General features: G+C 43.1%; 1 protein-coding gene and 1 long non-coding RNA gene across 5 annotated transcripts in view; one reads left to right on the top strand and one right to left on the bottom strand.

Moving 5' to 3' along the window:
* GAB1 (GRB2 associated binding protein 1) overlaps positions 1–1,780 on the bottom strand; it is a 143,708-nt gene extending 141,928 nt beyond the window's left edge. For 2 of the 4 annotated variants that reach the window (XM_077815298.1, XM_077815299.1), the window contains exon 1: positions 1,395–1,780. In XM_077815298.1, coding sequence (XP_077671424.1) covers positions 1,395–1,466 — 72 coding nt within the window. In that variant the 5' untranslated portion in view covers positions 1,467–1,780. The remainder of the gene's footprint in view (positions 1–1,394) is intronic. The other 2 variants (XM_077815297.1, XM_077815296.1) reach the window with 1 other exon arrangement.
* Positions 1,781–2,046: 266 nt separating this feature from the next.
* LOC144264045 (uncharacterized) lies at positions 2,047–13,494 on the top strand. Its single transcript, XR_013345932.1, has 3 exons — positions 2,047–2,620; positions 10,801–10,835; positions 10,924–13,494. It is a non-coding gene; the product is annotated as an uncharacterized LOC144264045 (long non-coding RNA).
* Positions 13,495–21,804: the final 8,310 nt, after the last annotated feature.

Here is a 21,804-nt window from a genome sequence, read left to right as displayed (position 1 = left end):
AAAAAAATGAATACCTGTACAGACCCAGTGCCCAATTCTGTAGGAAAGAGATACAGGTTTTATACATCACAACAATATTCTCATTGAAAATCTGATCCTGCAATACTATAGTCAAAGGGGTTTTTGCCATTCACTCCACTAGGACAGGACTGGGGCCTGAAATAGCTTTTATTTTAAAACACAGGAAAGTCTTGTTTAATCAACTCCTTGTCATTTAAAAACTCAATGACAGCAACTAAACTTCGCTTCTCTCTTTCCTCTTTGGAAAGTGGTCATGAAGACATCAATAAATAAAATAAATATTCTGACATGACAACCTGTGTTTGCTGATTCTCAAGTAGTTTGTCTGCTTCCATAGAAGTGGCACGTTCAAAGTCCATTTTCTATTTAAATGAAACCTAAAAATGGCTAAGTGAAGAAATAGTGTCTTGTACCAATTATGCAGATACCATGCAAGCCACTTTGGTGCCATGGTAAGGACTTCAAGAAAGATCACTTCTGGCACCATCCATCCCTCCTACGTGACTTGACAGCGTCTCCGAAAGCCTATGGAGCTGGGACAGCATTGCTGTTCTTGTGTTAAGAACTTCGCCCTCTCAGCAAACAAGCACCATTTTCATGCAACTTAAATGTCATCTCTGCTATAGTCTGTTAGAATATTTACTTATGAGCAATGGCAGAATTCTATAAAAAAGAAATACTGTTTTTCTTTTCAATTTGTAAGCCAGGGATTTCTGAAGGGGAAAGGTTCCCTCATGTGAGCTGTACTCGGGAGGAGAGGAAAAGTGTTTCTCAGATACCTGTAGGAAAGATCACAGTTGCACAAACTGGGGCAATTGCCCTGCAAGGAACAACTTTCTATTTGTAATATCAACCGATGAACTAGGGTTTTATCTTCCTCCAGCCCCACTGAGTGAGCTGTACAGCGGCTCTTGGAAAAGGCTGGCCAGTGTTTACATTTAAAAGACGTAAGTTAGAGGATCTAAAGGGAACAACTCCGCCCCACGCTCCCTTAGCAAGGCAATAAAATCAAGATAAAAGATCTGGCCGCTCAGGGTCCTTTCCTAACTGACAGCAAACTGAACTGCGTACTTGGCAGTTAAAAAAAAAGAAAATGTGGTGTGAAAGCCAAAGAGGCTGTGCGGTGCCAGTCGACAGAAAGTCTCTGTTGTCAACACAGCAACTCCACCATGCTACAGCTCGGGAGAGAGCAAGGGCAGAGGGAGGAGGGCAGCGAGGAGAGGTGCCGGGCGGGGAGGAAGGAGAACCGGGCAGAGAGGGGCGAAGGCAGCCGGGACTGGAGAGAGGCGCGGGGCGTAGGAGAGCGAGGCAGGGCGAGGAGGGGGAGGGACGCCAGCCCGCCAGGGGATAAGCCGTACGGTGAATGCACTCACGTATCGCTTCAACTTCTTCTCCGGCGGGGACTTTCGGAGCCAGCCCGAGCAAACCACCTCCCCGCCGCTCATGGCTGCGCCGCCTTCCCGCTGGGGGGATTCCTCTGTCCGTAGCAGCGGCGCGGCCGTGCCGGGCCGAGAGAGCCCCAGAGCCACAGCAGCAACCGCACCTCGCCCGCTCCGGCCTCCTCCGGCTCTGGGGAAAGGGGAGGAGGCGGCCGGGGGGAGGGAACGAAGGAGGAGTGGGTGTCTCCCACACAAACAGCCCAAGCCGGGGGAGCGGAGTGGGAAGCTGGACGGAGGTGGGCGGCTCTCCCTCTCCGGCCACCGAGGCACACAAACAGCAGGCAGAGGAGCAGCAGCGGCCGCCGCCCCGCCTGGGCCACCGCAACTTCAACGCCCGCGTCCCGGGGAACAACCCCGCCGCAGCGCTGCCAGGCTCGCTCCTGCGGGCTGCCGCAAGAGCCGGCTCGCAAGGACGGACCACGGGGGCTTCCCTTGCTGCTCTTCCTCTGCTGCCTGCCTGGCAAATCTCAGCGCCGCTGCCTAGCGCGCCTCCTTCCTCCTCCTCAGCTGCTGCGCTGGGAGGGGGGCGGGAATCGGCCGGGCAGCGCTTGTGTCCCTTGCTTCCCCCTCCCGGCTGGGCTGGAACGTGGAGCCCCGCAAAGTTCCACCCCGGCAGCGCTGGGACTTGAGAGGGGCGGGAGGGTTGGAGTCTTGCTCCCAGCAGAGTTCGACCGAGCGAAGGCAGAGACTTGGAAGGGAGGGGGAACCCCGGCCTCAGCGACTACTGGGCACGGGTGGGAGGAGGGGTCCCTCCCTCTTAGCCCGGGTGGGAGGGATCTGCCCTGGTATTCAAGTGTCCTGCCTCTTCTACCCTCACCATCGGCCTTTGCTGCTGTCAGTTGAGCACAGTGTCCCCACCCCCTACCCTTTTCCCTGCCTCCCCACCAGTGGCCTCCGCGGCCCGCCTCGCCCTCCCCGTCCACAGTGGAGGAGCTGAGACTTTCTCTGAAACTCAGCCAGAGCCTTTTTCTCCAACAAGGGCAGGGAGGGGGGAGGAAGGTTGTTGGGCTTTGGAGAGGGATCCTGGGATCTGTAGTTCGGAGGATGGTACAGCCTATGTCTGCTTTACAGGCAGCCTGGCTAAGGGGAACTACGGGGGTGGATGCATAGCTGCCAAAGGAGGTGAAGTTGGAGGAGGCCCTAGAGAGGAACCAGAGAGGGTAAGAAACTTTCTTCTTGGAAAAGTCTTCTGCGTGAACACTGTCCATTTAAAGCAAAACCCAACAAGAAGTTTTGTGAAAAGTGTGTGTTGTTGTGGGGGTTTCTGGTCGGTTGGTTATTTTTTTGCAAACATGGATTTTAGAAGTTTGATTTTGCAGGCGCAGAACAGCAGCTGGAAGTTGAAGGAAATAGAGTTGTCTCTGTTGGTTTGGAGGGGACAGCTTTCCTTTCAATACTATGTGCAGGCTTGTCAAGTTATGGCTATTTGAATAAAAGCTATAAAAAATGAAATTTTGCCTGTCTCTTTTAAACCCACAGAAAAATCCTTCACTGCTATAACAAGAAATTATAAAAACTGCATTGAATTTAACCCAACGGGAGGATCCTCCTTGCAAGTCTGAAACTGTCCTGACAAAATAAATAAAAAATAATTAAAAGTTTTAGTGACTAGCTTGGAAAAGTTAAAGATAAAGTTCACCTCTTTCAAGAGTAAGCAGTGAGCTGTAGCTCACGAAAGCTTATGCTTAAATAAATTTGTTAGTCTCTAAGGTGCCACAAGTACTCCTTTTCCCTTTGTGGATGAGGAGTGATGTATCTTTGGGTTGAGAAAGACCTAAATATGAGTTAGCATGTGACAGTAGTATGAATTAAAATTAGGTGGAAGAGTATCAGAAGGATTTTAAATGTGATAAATATATACAAACTCTGAAAGAAATATATACAAACAAACAAACTCCTTCATCCCAAGAGGGAGAGAGACTTTCTAAAAACAAAACACCTTCTACATGAGAAAGTATTCTCCAAAAGAGTAAGTTTTCAAGATTTGCTGTTTTATTTATGCATAATATTTCTCATGGTGACTTTAAATTTGTTTTTTTAAAATTGAAATATCCCATAATTGTATTTTAGGGGCAACTCTAAATAAGTTTTTTTAAATAAGTGAATAAACAGGTATACTTGGTCATCTCTGTTGGTAGTACTAAGATTTGTGCACACAAAAAAATATTTACTGCTTTTTAGATGGCTTGCTTAAATCTGTTTGTAGAACCAATTAGTTGCAGTGTAGGAAAGGGTCAGTACAATGTGTTGCTATTTTTTAACATTAGTGTGCTTCCACAACAGAGAAATAGTCCCCCTAGTGTGCCATTGCTGTAGAAAGCAATTGTGATATTTGTTGTGATTCACTGAGGCATATTATATTTAAGTTACAAAAAAGCATATGAAGGATTTCCACAGAGCTGCTTACAGAAGTAGCAGAAAGAGGAAGGGTGAAATTCTTTCCTCATTTAAGTCAATGGGAGTTTTATCTTTGACCTCAATAGGGCCAGGATTTCACCCTAAATTTTTACATCTAGCCCTTTTCTAAAATGCTTGCAGTTTTGCTTTTAAGATAGGTGAAACATTAACAAATATTATGCAATGAAAAATCATCAAGATCCAGAGGATTTTAACATAATTTTTAAAAAGAAAATCAGTGAATACTTGTTTTTACCAATCTCCTGTAGAGTGCAAGTCCTCCTCACCTGGTATGCACAAATAGCCCTTTCATCCACCTCAGTGGGACTACATGAGAGAATAAAGTGAGCAAGTAGCTTTTTATGTATCATGTCCTGCTTTGAGCAGGGGGTTGGACTAGATGATCTCCTGAGGTCCCTTCCAACCCTGATATTCTATGATTCTATGATTCTATGTATAGAGATTATCTCAAATCCTAATATTGGGATTGGGTTTAAGATTGCTGTTTTGGTTCAACCCATTATAAAGGTGTTGTCCAAGAATCCCAAAATTCTAAAATAATTTCCTAGTGAAAATTGAAAAGATCATAAGATATTCAGGCTTCTTTAAATATCTTGAAAGTGAACCTGGTATTGTGATAGCCAGTGTGTAAAGACCAGATGTGTTTAACTGAGTTAATCAAAAAATACCCTTAGGTATAACAGTATATACTCCCTAAGGGTGAAATTTATTCACCTCTGTACAGAGGATTAGACCAACACCTTTATATAGGGCACTACCAAATTCACAGTCATGAAAAACGCGTAACAGACCATGAAATCTGGTCTTTTGTCTGCTTGTACCCTATACTATACAGATTTCGTGGGGGAGACCAGCGTTTCTCAAATTGGGGGTTCTGACCCAAAATTGAGTTCCAGGGGGGTTGCAGGGTTATTTTAGAGGGGCTGCGGTATGGTCACTCTTACTTCTGCGCTGCCTTCAGAGCTGGATGGCAGGAAAGCAGTGGCTGGTGGCCAGGTGCCGAGCTCTGAAGGCAGCACCCCGCTAGAAGCAGCACAGAAATAAAGTTGGCAATACCACACCCTGCCACCCTTACTTCTGCACTGCTGTCTTCAGAGCTGGGCGGCCAGAGAGTGGCAGTTGCTGACTGAGAGTCCAGCTCTGCTGGCAGCAGCGCAGAAGTAAGGGTGGCAATAGCATACCAGGCCCTCCTTACTTCTGCACTGCTGCTGGCAGCAACTCTGCCTTCAGGGCTGGGCTTTGCTGTCGCTCTCCAGCTGCCCAGCTCTGAAGGGAGCACCGCCACCAGCAGCACAGAAATAAAGGTAGTAATACTGTAACCCCCCCCCCCCCCACGATAACCTTTGCGATCCCCCCACAACTCCCTGTTGGGCCAGGACCCCTACAATTACAACACAATGAAATTTCAGATTTAAATAGCTGAAATCGTGAAATTTACAATTTTAAAAATCCTATGACCACAAAACTGACCAAAATGGACCCTGAATTTGGTAGGGCCCTACCTATGTATCATTTAAGTCCCACTTAACGCCTATTTGGGGTCCTAACATTTTGAAGAACTCCAAAATCCAGTTGGGTCAAGCAGTCGGTGGATGATACAACTAAGCAAGTTATCTGCCCCAAAGGAGCAAAAGTGGCCATGGTTTCAAATTGCAACTGATCCTATAAATGTAACATTTGCATTAGAAACATGCAGGGTCCTGCACTGGTTTGCTCTAACTCTTCAGAAACAATACATTTTCTTAAAAGGAACCACAATCCAGAGAAGTACTTTTTGTTCATATAGTGATCAAACATAGCAGTAGAGAGATCTGGGAAAATAAATTAAAAGTTAATACTGGGGATGGCACATGGCAAGAAAATAATGAGAATATAATAAAACGTATTGCACAAATTATTCTTATATCTTACCAGTGTACAGAAGAGACATAAAAACTGGACACAACAATGGCTTGCTGGATTGTTGTATTTAAGAAAATGTAAAATACTATGGCAGGGATTTTCAAATGTTTTCCATTGGGTAGACCATATCTTATTAGAGATACTGTCTTATCTCCCTTTCTGTTTATGATCATATGGCCCACCTCTCTTCCCACTCTCATGGATCACCCACGTATAATTATGTGAAATTTCTTGGGGCAAGTACATCAATCATCTACAGTAATCTTAAAATAGATACAAATACATGCAATATAATCTTTTAATACAAGTTAGCAGCTGGAAACAACTAGAGCCAATACCATGTAAACAGCTGAGTCACTTTGGGAACCTCTGTATGAGGGCAAACCAAAGAGTTTAAGAGCATTGATGAGGTGCATGAGCAGCTCCATAGTTAAGATTTAGTTTTAGGATTTGTCCACATGGGGAAATTGATAAGCATAGTTACAGTGGAATAATTATTCCCCTACCCTCATGTGGACATTATTTCACTATAATGTCCACATGAGGGTAGGGGAATAATTATTTAATATTATTTCACTATATTATTATTATTTATATATTATAATAATAAAAATAGAACCCACATGGAGAAGTTATACCAGCATACCTATAGTGAAATAATATTCCACTACAGCTATGCTACTCAGTTTCTCCAAGTAGATATGCCCTCAAACTTAAATAAAGTAGGGTTTAATTTCCTTAAATTATCATTAAACAACACAAAGGTCTTGACCAAAGCTGTCTCATTTAAAGAAAGGTAGAAAATTTTAGTTTTTTAGCTAGTTTTTCATATTACACTAAGTTGTGCTTTGAAAATTCTAGGTAATTTAAATTCTGTCTTTTCTGAAATGTCCTTAAAATATGGCCTGCCCATGAAGATACAGGACCAGTGAGGATACAGAATATTCTGGCAAGGTTGCTACTCAGCCATTGGGCCACGCTGTCATTGATCTGATGGACTCGTAGAACCATTAACATATGTATGTGAGCAGTGGCACTTGGACACCTTCTTCACCAACTTTCTCCTTGCAGATCATTACTAAACAAATGTGCTGTGACAGATGCTGCTTAAGGGAGAAAGACCTCCTTTGAATTTGATTGATGTGCACCATGGAGGATTTGTGTTCCTATGCTAGGTCAGTGGTTAAGGCAAAGAGAGTTTTTCTCTCTTTTGACCCCTGCATCTGTGATATCCCAAAAAAGATGAACAGTCTGCATAGCGGGCAATTTAATTAACCTATCAACTCACCGATAGTCAATATTTCTCACTATGATGATTTGTTGACTTATTTAGCATGTAAAATTACTGAGTTCTGGACTGACCTGACTACTTCTCTGGTAATAGTATGAGAACAACTCATTGTCTTCGGTTGGTTTTCATTTCCTGAAGTTTTGAATGTGTTTAGATGGCTGTGATGAACCACCTGTTAGCTATATGGAGAACGGATATGGAATAATGGATGTCATTAGAGGCAAAACGGCATCCTTTAAAATTTGGAAGTCAAATATTAATGAGGCGAATAGGTGGAGAAACTTGGGCCAGTAAAATGTAAAAGTATAATTAGGCAGGCCAAGAGAGAAGTTGAGAAGCAACTTGCTAAAGACTCAAAAACTAACAGTAAGAATTTTTTAAAGTACATCAGAAGCAGGAAATTGGGGTACTAGATGACAAACATGTTAAAGGAGCACTCAAGGTAGACAAGGCCATTGCAGAGAAACTAAATTAATTCTTGGGTCAGTCTTCATTGCACAGGATGTGGGGGAGAAACCCACATCAGAGCTTTTCTTTTTGGGTGACAAATCTAAAGTATTGCCCCAAATTGATGTGTCCATAGGAGAGCTTTTAGAACAAATTGATAAACTAAACAGAAATAAGTCACCAGAACCAGATGGTATTTATCCAAGAATTCTGAAGTCCTTCACCAAAAGCTCTTCAGGAAACTAAGAAGCCATAGGATAAGAGGGAAGGTCCTCTCATGGATCAATGACTAACTGAAAGACAAGGGAAAAGGGAAGAAATAAATGGTCAGTTTTGACAATGGAAAGAGGTGAACAGCAATGTCCCCCAAGGTTCTGTACTGGGACCTGTGCTGTTCAACATATTACTTAATGATCTGCAAAGGGGGTGAACAGTGAAGTGGCAAAGTTCGTAGGCAATACAAAATTACTCAAGATAGTTAAGTCCAAAGCAGACGGTGAGGAGTTACAGAGGGATCTCACAAAATTGGGTGACTGGGCAACAAAGGGCAGATGAAATTCAGTGTTGATAATGGCAAAGTAATGCAAAATGGAAAAAAATAATCTCAACTGTACATATACAATGATGGGTTCTGAATGAGGTCTTACTATCCAAAAAAGAGATCTTGAAGATACCATGGATAGTTCTCTGAAAACTTCCACTCAATGCGGTACAGCAGTCAAAAAGGCTAACAACATGTTATTAGGAAAGAGAGAGAAAATACCATAATGCCACTATTTAATCTATAGTGCACTCACACCTTGAATATTCTGTTTAGTTCTGGTTGCCCCATTACATTCTGTCCATTTATATCATTATAGTGAAACTGGAAAAGATTCAGAGAAGAGCAACAAAAATGATCAAGGTTATGGAAAGACTTCCATGCAAGGAGAGGCAAAAAAGGTTAGGGCTGTTCAGCTTAGAAAAGAGATGACTAAGGGGGGATATCAGAGATGCCTATAAAATCATGAATGGCATGAAAAAAGTGAAGTGTTATTTACCCTTTCACACAATACAAAACCCAAGGGTCACCTGATGAAATTAATATGTAACAGGTCTCATAAAAACAAGAGGAAGTACTTTTCTTCACTTTGTACAACTAACCTGTGGAACTCAGTGCATTGGGATATTGTGATATCCAAAAGTATAACTAGGTTCAAAATAGAACTGGATAAGTTCACAGAGGATAGGTTCATCAATGGCTATTAGCCAAGATGGCCACGGATGCAACCCCATGCTCGCGGCAACCCGAAACATCTGAGTACCAGAAGCCAGGAGTGGAAGACAGGTGTGGACCACTCCATAAATGGCCTGTTCTGTACAGTCCCCCTGAAGCTCTGATATGGGCCACTGTCAGAGACAGGATACTGAGCAGGATGGACCAGGGTCTGAGCCAGTATGGCGGTTCTTATGTTCTTATATAACTATTTGTTTCATGGAAGGTTAATGCTAATGGAGAGATTCTCGACCTATGTCTAGCTGATATAGAGATGTGGATAATGAAGCAATTAAGATGGAATCTCCACTAACTGAAGATGTTGCTAAAATGATTTATAATGTTGGCTCTCAGCTGCATCCATCACTGCTTCAAGATTCTCAACTAGCTGTGGTGGCCCACAGTATTTTTTATTTGGCACTCAGATATCATGGAGATGGATGCAGTATAGAAACATGAATAGAATTTAACATCTGTGACTGACCAGCCAGCACTACTCTCTGCTGTAGATGTGATGACCATATGGACATAGTGCTTTTGTCACCTTCCAGCTAGTTGACTATATTGTGCTCAAACCTAGGGCTACCCTGATGATCACTTCCTAGACCCCCAGTTGGTGCAGAGTGCATTTGCTCTCCTCTTGAATGGAGCAGGCTACTATGAGCACATAACATGATGCGCCGATCTCTTCACTGACTTTTCTGTTCATTTGTAGGTGCAATCTAAGTTGTGTTAGAAATGTTTTCCAAAATTTGGGACAGAATACTTGCAGGTGTCGCCATATGAAGTATATAAAGCCAAAATCCAACTATAGCTAATTTAGTTTTCCAAGTGGGAACTATTGGGCAGAAGAGGAGATTAAGTTCAAGCATGGGTGGCAGGCATCATAGGCCGGGGGAGGCTGAGCCTCCCCAAACAGCCTTGTGTGGCCCCATCCACACTCCACCCCCGGAAGTGCCTGAGTTCCTACTCTTTGTAGTCTAGGCTGGGGCTGGTGCTAGGGCTGGACAGCCTGCCGCCTGGGACTCAGGGAGGCTGGGGCTGGCTGGTGTCCGCCCCGCGTTCTGGAGCTGGGTTGGGGGCACTGGGGCAGCCCAGGGCCAGCAGCTGTGGTGACTGTGCTCTGGGCTCCGGCAGGGGAAGGGCCTGGGGGAGGGAAGAAGGGAAGGGAAGGGGCCAGGAGCTAGCCTCCCCCAATGGCCAGTTCACCCACTGCCCATGAGTTCAAGATCGGTTTGATTTTTTTATTTTTCTCCATTAATTTTCCATTCAAATGGTTTAGCAATTCTCCTGTTGCATAACCTTACCACAGACCTTGAGGTCATCGTTGTATCCCTTATCACGTGAAAAGCTTGACTGTATCTTTACAGTTTCACATTGCGAGCTGTAATGTTGCTGAAATTCTTGATGCGAATCTTTAAAACATTTGTATGTCTTACATTATATTTTAGAAAATAACTTGTACATAAATATGAAGAAAGAGGCTTGCAAAATTAATGAAAGTCAGATACATTGTGTCAGATTATACACCAATTATTATTATTATATACCCATGTATAGATATTTATATTTCTCCAATGAAACAGTGCAAAAAACCAGATTATTTTAGACATGAAAAAAAATGCTACAGGTAGGTATGTTCTCACCTTAGATATTTTTCATCTAAGTTCAGAAATCTTCCCAGGTGAATTTCATGTACAATTGAAAAAGTTCCTTGGTTAGTTTTGGTGACTTAAACAACCCAGTGTTTTTCAGATTGCAAATAATTTAGATTGTCTGACAAAAAGATTGAGTAAGAAGTAATACAAAACAGACATTTAAATGAGACATGACTTCATGTTCATGGACTTCAGGATTGTTTACTGGTTGTTCATTTAAATTCTGTCCTTTTATATCATTCTTTTTATTTTGTGTTGGTGTTATGGGCAAATAAAGAGAAGGGTATAATGTAGCACTTATATAAACAGGCACAATTTTCATTCCAGTATTGGTGAAATGTTTAATACATTGTTTTGTGATTTTTGTAGGAGGCTCTCCTCAGGTATGAAGCTGAAATTTACAGGTAAATACTTGCTCAGCCCTCTGATTTATGCCAGCAGGATTTGGTTTACACCCTGATTTCATGCAAGGAAATTCCCCTTCTCTTCCAGATAAAGCAATGAAGAAGAAGCAGCAAGTTTCCTAGCCAGTCTTGTAGAAACTCCCTCCAGACTCTACAGTCATTAACATATGCAGAAATAAATCAGCAGGATGTCCCCGCACCCTCTCCAAAGACAATAGCTTTGCACCTGTTGAAGACAAATGAAATTGGGCAGATTTTTCTTTTTCTCGCACTGTAAGCATTTTATAAGTCAGGCACAGTGGAAAATCAATGATCCAAACCAAACTGAAATGCGTGTTGTATTGCTTGACTTGGTCATGTAACTGATTGAAATTAAAAGTATTATAGGGATAACCTTATGTTCTAGTGGCAGTGCAATGCACAGTCATGTAAGAGATCAGTATTTAGGGCCAGATCCACAAAAGGATTAGGTGCCTACAGCTCAGATTAGGCATCCCTGTTGTGGGCATCACTGTGATCCACAAAACCCCTGCTCAACTGCTGCCTAACCCTGTAGGTGCCTAAATTCACTTGGAGCCTACGTTTTTGCTGTAAAAGTTCCCTAGGTATCTAAGTTTCCGCTACTGAACATGCACAATGCTGCCTTTCTCTAGGCATCCATATGCCTGTCTCTCACTGAAGCTCCAGTGCAATCCAATGCAATCCAGTGCAGGAGAAGATAGGCATTCCTCTGCCAGGTGTGCTCTGAGCGTGTCTCACTCCTCACAAAATGGCCAGGAGAGAGGAGTCCTCCCTTTAGCCCACCGTTTAAGGTATTCACTCAGGAGGTGGGAGACCCTGGTTGAGTTTCCTCCTCTGCCTTATAAGAAGGCATTTGAACAAGGGTTCCTCGCTGCTCAAGGGAGTGTCCTAACCACTGGGCTATGGGACATTCTGATGTGGGGCTTTCTCCATGGCTTGAAGTCGCTCCACTTTCATTAAATCATTCAGTATTAATTGGGCCAGAGAAAGAATGAGAATCACTCTATAGTCCAACAGTTAGGGCTCTCACCTGAGAGCTTGAGAACCCCTGTTCAAATCCTTTCTTCTGATCAACCGAGGGGAGGGGGTAAATTGAATCAGGATCTCCCACATTCCAGATGAGGGCCCTAACTAGTGGCATAAAAGCTGTAAGGGAATCTTTCTCCCACTCCACCCTCAGCCATTTTGTGTGGTGCAAGGATGCACTGCTCCCTAGAGACACCAGCTGGCAGGTAAACAATGCTCCAGAAAAAGCCATGTCCAGCTCTCCTTCACCAAACAGAAGGTTACTGCAACATGGGGCACTGGGTGAGAAGTAAAAAGGCCAAGAGTTAGCAATATGAAAACAAACAGCTTGAGGTTTTTCTATTTCAGTATGAAAATCGTGTGCGTGTCAGAGAAGGTTGGTCACAGAACCTTTTCATATAATAGAGCAATTTGGATAATTGAGTTTATAATGTAATTATACTCATGTCCTTTGCCAACTAGAATTTTTGTTGCTATTTTCCCCCCTACCTTCTACACCTCCATGCTTAAGCAATGCTCTGTGTAACTGATATTTTGAAAATAAAATGAGGAATTGAAAAATTAACTTAAAATATTTGAAGGAAGGGGAGAAGGTGTTAGAATGCCAGGATGGGATAAGATGCATTTATCTGAAGGTCATTTATCTGAAGGTCTCACTAACAGATTAACCCAAAAAACTAAGCTACAAAAGCTATGCAACTCACATAAAATCATGTAAATAGGGAACAACGACGAATTAAACGAATTTGTTCAAAAAATCTGCAATGACTTATTGACAATGCAATACGAATCAGCAGTCAAACTCCACAAAGAAAGAAACCAGTAGAAAGATGTTGGTTGGCAAATATCTATCTAATGACCCCAAACAGGACTGAAAATTCATCAGAGATTCTACCAGCAAGAGACAGTGAGAACATGTGAGCAAATGCCCTTTCCAACATGGTCTTAAACTAAAACTTCACACACTAGAATCCACGCTCAGCAATTCGTGGAGCTTGGCTTTGTTAACATAGAAATTAACATTACTACAACATGAAGTGCAGTTTAAAGTGTCTCTCCATGCTTGGATGCTCAATGGTCCTTCCCTCAGAACTAGATATCCCACACAGTTTTTCTACAGAGAGCCACACTCACTTTCCTCATATCTAGGTGGTACAATGAACTACTTGATTCTGTCATGAAAGGGTTAAAACCTGCTAACAGGCTGGGGTATTTCAGGCAAAAACCTTATTTAATTAAAGAAAGATTTCTTCAGTGTGCTTGTGCAGTCAAAACTCTTGTCCCTATCCCACACCATGGATGAAAATCTAATACATTTGTTCATAAAGATTAGGTCAGCCAATCAGATAAAAGGCATTATGCTGGTCCGTCACACAGCTCAGATACTGAATATTGACAATGTGAATGAATACTCACAGTGAACAGTTTACTAGCAATCCATAGATTGACATTTGTTTGCACAAAACATTTATCAAACTGTTGCAAATAGCGAACAAATCAGTAAAAGTCTCAATCTGCCCATGGACAATTTGTGATCGGACATGAGGGCGAAATCTGGCAAATAAATGGTTTCTGCAATTTGATTCACCGGCCTCCACTGGAGACCCTTACACTCCACCATGAGGGATTTCATTTCACCATGTGTTCTGTAATACAAAATTATGTGCTCATTTGAATTTTATTCTGATTTCCTAATCTTTTGCCTCATAAATAAGTTCCAATCATTTGTGCAATAAATTGCAACAGTCGTTTGGTTTTCTTCTTGGATCAAACTGTGCAAATACTTTAAAGTGATGGAAACTTCAGTCAGCTTTGTTAAAGATCATATGTTTGTGGAATTTACAGGAGAACATGAATTGCCATTCCAATAGTCTTAATAGAGGTCAAGATGCTTTAAAAGGGTGAATATTACAATATAGTCTTGTGGCAACAGATGCTAATGTTCTACACATTGAGATACAGGAACTCCTCACTTAACGTTGTAGTTATGTTCCTGAAAACTGCGACTTTAAGCGAAACCATGTTAAGCGAATCCAATTTCCCCATAAGACTTAATGTAAATGAGGGGGTTAGGTTCCAGGGAAATTTTTTTCACCAGACAAAATACTATATATATATATATATGTATATATATATATGGGGCAAAGAGTCCTGTGGCACCTTATGAACTAACAGATGTATTCGTGGGTGAATACCCACTTCGTATAAGTTTTAAACAAACAATTTAATAATGGTACACAGTGATGATGATTGTGAAGCTTGGTTGAGGTGGAGAAGTCAGAGGGTGGGATATTTCCGAGGGAATGCCTTACTGCTAAATGATGAACTAGCAATTGGCTGTTCCCTCAAGGGTTAACTCTCACACTCTACAAGGCAGCAGGAAAGGAGGGAGGGCAGACAGAGACACACACCCTGTGTGTGTTTGAGAGACAGAGATACACATTTCCCCTTTAAGTATGAAGAGTGGGGTCAGAAGTACACTGCCTTGTTAATTAGATCAGCAAGCTGAGACAGGAGGGCAGCTGCTGCTTAAGGCAGCAGCTTCCTCCGGCTGTGTGTCCCCCCGCTCTATGGAAGATGGGGTAAGCAGGGTGCAGGAGCAGGGGGGAGGAGGACATTAGCCCCCCTCTTCTTCCCCTCCCCCCCCCCACACAGCAAGCAGGAGTCTCGGGGAGCAGCTCCAAGGCAGAGGAGCAGCACATGGTAGTGGGGGGAGGGACAGCTGAACTGCCGGCAAGTGATAGCCTGCTGAGCAGCTGCACAGGGAATTTAAGGGAGCGGGGAGCTGATAGGGGGGCTGTCAGTCCACCCTGGCTTCAAGCCACCACCAGCTAGCTCCAACGGGCTGCTCTTCCTGTAAGCAGTGGACAAAGCAGGCGGCTGCCAAACAACATTCTAAGGGAGCATTGCACAACTTTAAACGAGCATGTTCCCTAATTGATCAGCAACAAAACAACGTTAAGCAGGACGACTTTAAGTGAGGAGTTCCTGTATAAGAACCCAGGATGAAACTCACATTGCACCCAAACAAACTGTTATGGGGATTGTGTAGGATAGGCAACCTTTGGTTAGGCAGTGAAACTTTTTCTTGGGTTTCTTCCTGCTGCGAAGCAGCTGCACAAAAAGAGGGATAATGGCCAGACCATCTCTCCAGCGTATGTAGTCCTAGGTGAAAGCTTGGGTTACCCAGGTAGAAAGGCCAGGGACTAAGGTAGGGGTAAGGAACAGTCTGTTTAAGCAGAATGAGAGTCTAAAGGAGTCAGAGGCCTAAGAAAACAGCTTCTTGATGAAAGGACAGTACTGTAGAGTGTTAGCTGAAGTTTCTGTAAGGGGAAATTGACAGTGTGTGGTTTGTTACTACCCCTGTTCAAAGAACCAGGACTTGTGTCCACTGTAAATAAACAGGCTACCCTAGAAAATATCCTGAGTCTGCACCACCAATTTCTGTTCTGAGGAGAAACTGTTCTGCTGTCAGGCTACAAAATTTGCTATTATTCAACATCCAGGCAACAATGCTTTTATTTAAAAAAAATACAGAGGTGGCTTGTGCCTTCATACTGAAAGTATTTTTAGGCTGAACTTAGATTTCAAAAACAAACTCCCTCAAAAGAATTTTCTAGAGCTTTGCAAAATATTCTATGCAAAATGAAAAGACACTCAAAACTTGCTTATTTTTGAGTTTGCAGAGCTTCCACAAAGTGATTGATAGATAATTTTCCACAACAGCACAAATTAGGGCATGGCATTTTCTGCACTCTCTAGATGTCTACAAAATATTGGAGGCATCTTTTTACAACACATTGTGAATTTCATCTTTCAAGGTGGAATCACAGGGTACTTCATATCGGTTAGTATAAAAATTCTAACCTTTGACTATATTTATCAAAAATGAACTAAGTTGAGCCATTATTAGATTTATTTGTAGTTTTGCTCTGTTGAGACTGACTTACTGTGTACTTTTACACAAACTAGTAAGGCTGGATTATTGGTAGGGCATGTTCTTACATGTGTCTTGAATATGTAAATGACACATTATTTATATTTAATTCTCCTTATGGTATTAGATGCAGAATAATTACTATATAAAAGGGAAAAAAGAGAGTTAGTAGTACTTCAATATGAAATCCATAATTGAGCAGAAAATTGCATCCAGTATGTATTGTAGCCACAGATGGCTGTGTGGAGCTGGTAATGTGCGTTCAGTGTAGTATACAGTGGTTGCCAACACACATTTAGCGTGGAATCCGGAGGGACAGCTCAGAAGACGAGCACAGCTGGGTTGAGAGGTTCAGGGAAGGGATGCCCCTGAAGAAGAGCAGTGAGAGTTCCCTGGTCAAGCAGCGGAGTCAGACCAGGCTCGTGAAAACGAAAGGCAGAACGGCAGGTGGTGGGAAGAAAGGGGGTCACTTGTAATCTTTCCCAGGCCAGGAAGTGTTGGAGAGGGCTGAAGGCTGGGGAATGATGAAGAAATGAGTCTGCTGATGTCTCTGGGCAAGAGCTGGAATGATATCTGGAAAGGAAACAGCAGGGCAGAGAAGCACCCCATATGGAGGTGGGCAGGGGTGAGGTGTGGGAGAGCTGGAGCGTGGTGAGAGGCAGAGAAATACCAGAAAGCTGGAGTGCGGTGAGAGGTGCTGGAGCTGCCGTGTTGATGGACTGTTGGGACTTGATAGATGGAATGTATGCTTTGAATTGTGCTGGGAAATTCCAGATTGTGGAATTTTTTTAATACATTAACCTCATCAAGGACTATTTATATTCTGTATTGGAGTTACTGGGAACCGTTGAAGGGGAAACTGAGGTGGGCATGTTGCAGAGTTTCAGGAGGCACCCCAGGAAGGGACCATCTTCTAACATATGGTGAAGAATGCAGGCAGGTGATCAGCCCCTGAGAAGATGGTAACTGTTCGTGTTCAGAACAGGGAAATCGAGGCAGGGGGTGCTTGGAAGGCAGTCACCCTCTGATGGGGGCATTGGCAGAATGAGAATATTTCTACTATTGATTATAATGCTGAAGCTGAAAGCTGAGAGCAAATTAAATGTAACCCACCCAAAACACCAGGGAAGATATTGGGGAAGTAGTCAAAGAAGGGGGTAAAAAGAGAAATCCCCAGGGTAAGATGGATTTCCTTATGAGTTCTACTTTCAGTTTAGAACATACTTTTCTTATATTTTACAGAAACATTTTAACTATCCATAGCAGCCTGCCTGAGACTGTACATAATGCAAAGGCAATTTTCTTTAGGAAAGGCAGGATGGTGGAGGAGAAAGGGGGCTACATCCATAGGCGCTATAGGCAAGTGTCACTTATTAACCCTGACTGCCAATTATTAGCCAACATTCTAACTGTCACAATCCAAAAAAGCTAGGAAATCCAGTCCAAGGAAGTGTCATTGAGTGGATTGTCTGCTGCCTAAAAATAGAAAAAAAAAAAGTCTAAACAATTCAAAAAGCAAAATCATCTATAGCCCTATGTCAGTTTTCTCTGTGGATACAGAGAAAGCTTTGGACCAGACAGAACAGGTCTATGATTACAAACTTCTTGTGTGCAGAGGACTCATTACCTTGCAGAGCTCAGACCTGGATGTACACGGATGCCAAACGGTCCAATACTTTGTGTGTAAAAGCTAATCCTGTGATTTGTTGAGTGCCCTTAACTCCTACTGAAATATATATATATATATATATCACATGGTGAGTAAAGACAGTTTCTGGGAGTGATGCTCTAATTAGTGAGGTGACAAAAAAGGCGGGGGGAACTGCTCAATGGACCTTTGAAGATCTGGGCTTTCCCATTTTAGCCATTTTATTTTTTGTTTCTACAGGTTTACTATAATTATCACAACATAATTTTGAACTGAAAATGATTGCTTTGTTAACTATGACAGTGCTGAAATTTCTTTCAGACAATACAACAGGCAGTTGTCTCATGCCGTTCGTATCTGTTATACACCTTTTATAGCAACAAGCCAGGCTAGGAAGCGCATAGTAGGCTATTGGTGTATGCCTGGATGTGTTGCGAGGCACAAGGCCTTTTGCCTCATGCTTTCAACCTCTCACAAAGTGCTCTAATACATTATACCCTGGAGAAACCTACTTCTCTGAATCCTTAAAAAAAAAATGAATCTAAAAACATAGTTTTGTGAGGATTTATGCAATGATCCTTCCACTCTGAAAGACAGTTCCTAGTAAAAGGTTAAGAGAAAATACTAGGAAAAACATCAATAACTTTTTTCTACTGTTTTGAATATATTTGTTTGTTCCTTTTTTTTCTCTAACTCCTCCTCACCACAGTGTTCTCTGGACTATTTGGACCTCTTCTCCCCCACACACTCCCATGTCCCTAGAAGAATGGATGTCTTGTTAGCAACAGATGGTGGCCTAATGGCCAATTTAACTTATTTGCTTTTATAGAAATTAAATTTGAAATATTGAATAGCTCCCAGTTTAGATTCTGCACTAGAACGTGAGTTAAGAGTGGCTAAAAGAGTCATAAACTGCTGCTTAAGTGGCATTTGGAGTGGTGGAAGGGAAAAGGGCCATTTAAAAATATCTGGAGAAAGTTTCTAAAGCACCTAAAAGATTTAGGGGCACAAGTCCAACTGAAAGCCAACGGGTGCTTTTGAAAAATCTCCCCGCACACTTTTCCCCCAGCTCCTGATTTTGACCACCTCACTTGCCATTCTTAACCTCATAGACATAGTGTTTCTTATTATCGTCATTGTTCCCCTAGTAAAGTTTCCCCTCCACCTATGCAGGAATTTTGAGTGCATTTCAGTGATGAGGTCCCAACTACACAATGTTGGGAGATGGTGAACGGCTGTGATACCATCAAAAAGGCACAAACCATCTACTTAGAATGTGCCTTTGGACCAGGGGTGGGCAAACTTTTTGGCCTGAGGGACGCATCAGGTTTCCGAAATTGTATGGAGGGCCAGTTAGGGGAGGCTGTGCCTCCCCAAACATCCAGGTATGGCAAGGCCCCCACCCCCCTTCTTACACCCTGATGGCCCCCCCAGGACTCCTGCCCCATCCAACCCCACCTGTTCCCTGATGGCCCCCCGGGACCTCTCCCCATCCACTCCCCCCACTCTCTGTCCCTTGATCGCCCCCGGACTCCCCGCCCCTAACTGCCCCCACTGCCCCTTCCAAACTCCCCTCTGCTTCCTGAGTGCCCCCCTGGGAACCCTGCCCCATCCAACCACCCCTTCTCCCAGACCGCCCCTGGACTCCCACCCCTGACTGCCCTCTGCCGCCCCATCCAACCCCTCCTCTCATTCCTGACTGCTCCCCTGGGACCCCTGCCCCCATTCAACCCCCCCCCCATTCCCCACCCTCTGACCGCCCCAACCCCTATCCACACCCCCGGCCCCTGACTATCCCCTGAACTCCCCTTCCCTCTATCCAACTCAAGCTGCTCCCTGTCCCCTTACCGCGCTGCCTGGAGCACTGGTGGCTGGTGGTGCTACAGCCCCACCACCCGGCTAGAGCCAGCCACCACCACGCAGCACAGAGCACCGGGTCAGGCCATGGCTCTGCAGCTGCGCTGCCCCAGGAGCTCGCAGCCCCACTGCCCAGAGCGTTGCGCCAGCGGCGCAGTGAGCTGAGGCTGCGGGGAGGGGCCGGGGGCGAGCATCCCAGGCCAGGAGTTCAGGGGCAGGGCAAGAGGGTCCCTCAGGCTGGATGTGGCCCATGGGCCGTAGTTTGCCCACCTCTGCTTTGGACTCTGTTTTCAACCAGACTCTAACAGCAAGCAGAACACTTCCAGTGCCAACTCTTAACACAACTGTTATGTGTGATCAGCAAATAACAGCAAATAATGTTAACAGAATTACTGAAACATACTTTTGGTTTGAACACAAAACATTTCCTTCCAGCTCTCTCTGCTACCAAACAGTTTGTGAACATGTCCTCGTAGGACAAGGTGAATTCTTACTGACCCCTTTGTTCTTCAAACTTCTTATCTTTAGTATTAAAGGAGACTGGTTCAAGTACAATGTTGTATGTGAAATGTAGCACTTGATCCTGCTTCCAGTTAGGAACCCTGAAAACTTCCCATGAACTTAAGATCAGGTACCGCAGTCTACATGGAGGCAACCCTCCCACTGAAATCAATGAGAAATATCCCTATTTATACAATTTACTTTCAGAGGGTGCATTGTGGATAACAAAATTTACTATTTTATTTGTTGTTCCTAAAGATTTGTACCATTAATTTTCAAATGTGAATCTTTTAAAGTTGTTGTTTGCCACTCATATTTCATTGAATGTGATTATCTCTCTCGTAGACACCACAGCTCTTCATGCACAAATGAGCAGAGAACAGTAAACACTGTGAGATCACAGTGAAATTCAACACAATTAACAGAATTTAGATTGCACTAATTACTGTGGGACAGTTCATGGAGTCATGCTGTCTCTGTATCCCTGGTCATGCCTTGCTCAAAATCCCTTCTCTGAGGACGTGCATAGTGGCCCATTGGCCAATGGGCAAGAGCCCACTGAAGTCATCATTGATTCCCCACAGGTCTTTGCCTACAGGCTTGCCTGGCTGCTCATCCATGTCCCCATAAAATCTGTAGAGCCCTAATTGCATAAAGTCTGACCTCAGTGCTGCAAATATATGTACTTGTGCAAACTTTTACATTGGTGTGGATACTGTTGAATCAGTGGGATTCCTTGCAGGTATAAAGCTCCACACCACTGCATCTACTGGCATAGTTAGGACCACAGAGAGGAAGGGGTCAATAGGCATGATGTGACATACACTCAAAAGCCTAAACATCTACCTGAGAGCGGAGAGGTGAGTCTATTTTCTGCTCCTTTCATTCCCTTGCACAGCCACTTGTTTGTAAGACTGAACTCCTAGAAGCTAATACCATGCCTTCTATCCTATCTGGAAAGTTCTGATGAGATCATAAGTGGTTAGAATATCTATTAAAAACAACAGCCACTCTCAAAACATGAAAGAAGTCAACCTGAGAAAGTATAATGGTCTGTCTTAATAATGGAGATTATCTCGTCTGCTTACAACTTGATTGTCCAGCACTCTAGACAGACAAGTTAATTGAAAGCAGTATTGTTTTCAAATGAGGAAGATCTGTCTGCACATTCTGGGAAGATGTACCCTGTCATTATTAGCAAGAGAATGAAAAAAGCACTACCAAACAAACAACAACAACCCTACACACAAAAAACAAAGGCAACATAGATGGGGCAAATCACATCTTCTGGGAGGAGTTAAGAGCTTTATTTATTATGCCAAATAACCCCCTCCACCAATATCTTTCAATTTATACAAATAAATGTGAATGAAATCTATGTTTTCTATCACTATATCAATAACAGGAAAAAATCATATTAATATTTCTTAAATTGGTCCATTTTCTATGGATACAGTAATAAAAGTTCCAATGCAATTGATTCATTTAAAATATATATACTGTACCACGTTTGTTCTTGAGATATATTGTACCCACATATATTTTTAGTATTTTTGCATGCATCATGCTCAAAGTGTTACAAGCATACTGTACAAGTAATAACTGGTGTTATCAGATGGACTTTGTTGGTTTTTAATAATAATAGTTGAAGAAATGTTATAGAGCCTTTCAAATACTATTTAAAAGTTAAAGTAACAATATATATATATACACACACACACACACACACATCTCATCCTGCAAGCTTTTCTGCACAGGCAGATCACCTGTTTCCACATAGAGCCCCATTAGATTCTAAGGTGTTCTGTGGGGGCACAACAAACAGCAATGACCTGCAATGAGAAACTTGCAGGATTGGGTCCATGAATATGTGTATAACAAACAAAGCATACACAATACTGTGTATAATAACTGGGGGTGCAAGTAATTGATGCTAACACCAGTGGACACAGATGTTTGATCACACACACAAGGGATCA

The sequence above is a fragment of the Eretmochelys imbricata genome, chromosome 4 (genome assembly GCF_965152235.1).
Source record: "Eretmochelys imbricata isolate rEreImb1 chromosome 4, rEreImb1.hap1, whole genome shotgun sequence".
Classification (NCBI taxonomy): domain Eukaryota; kingdom Metazoa; phylum Chordata; order Testudines; family Cheloniidae; genus Eretmochelys; species Eretmochelys imbricata.
The sequence above is the reverse complement of the archived record's forward strand: the minus strand, read 5'-3'. Positions and strand labels throughout refer to the sequence as shown.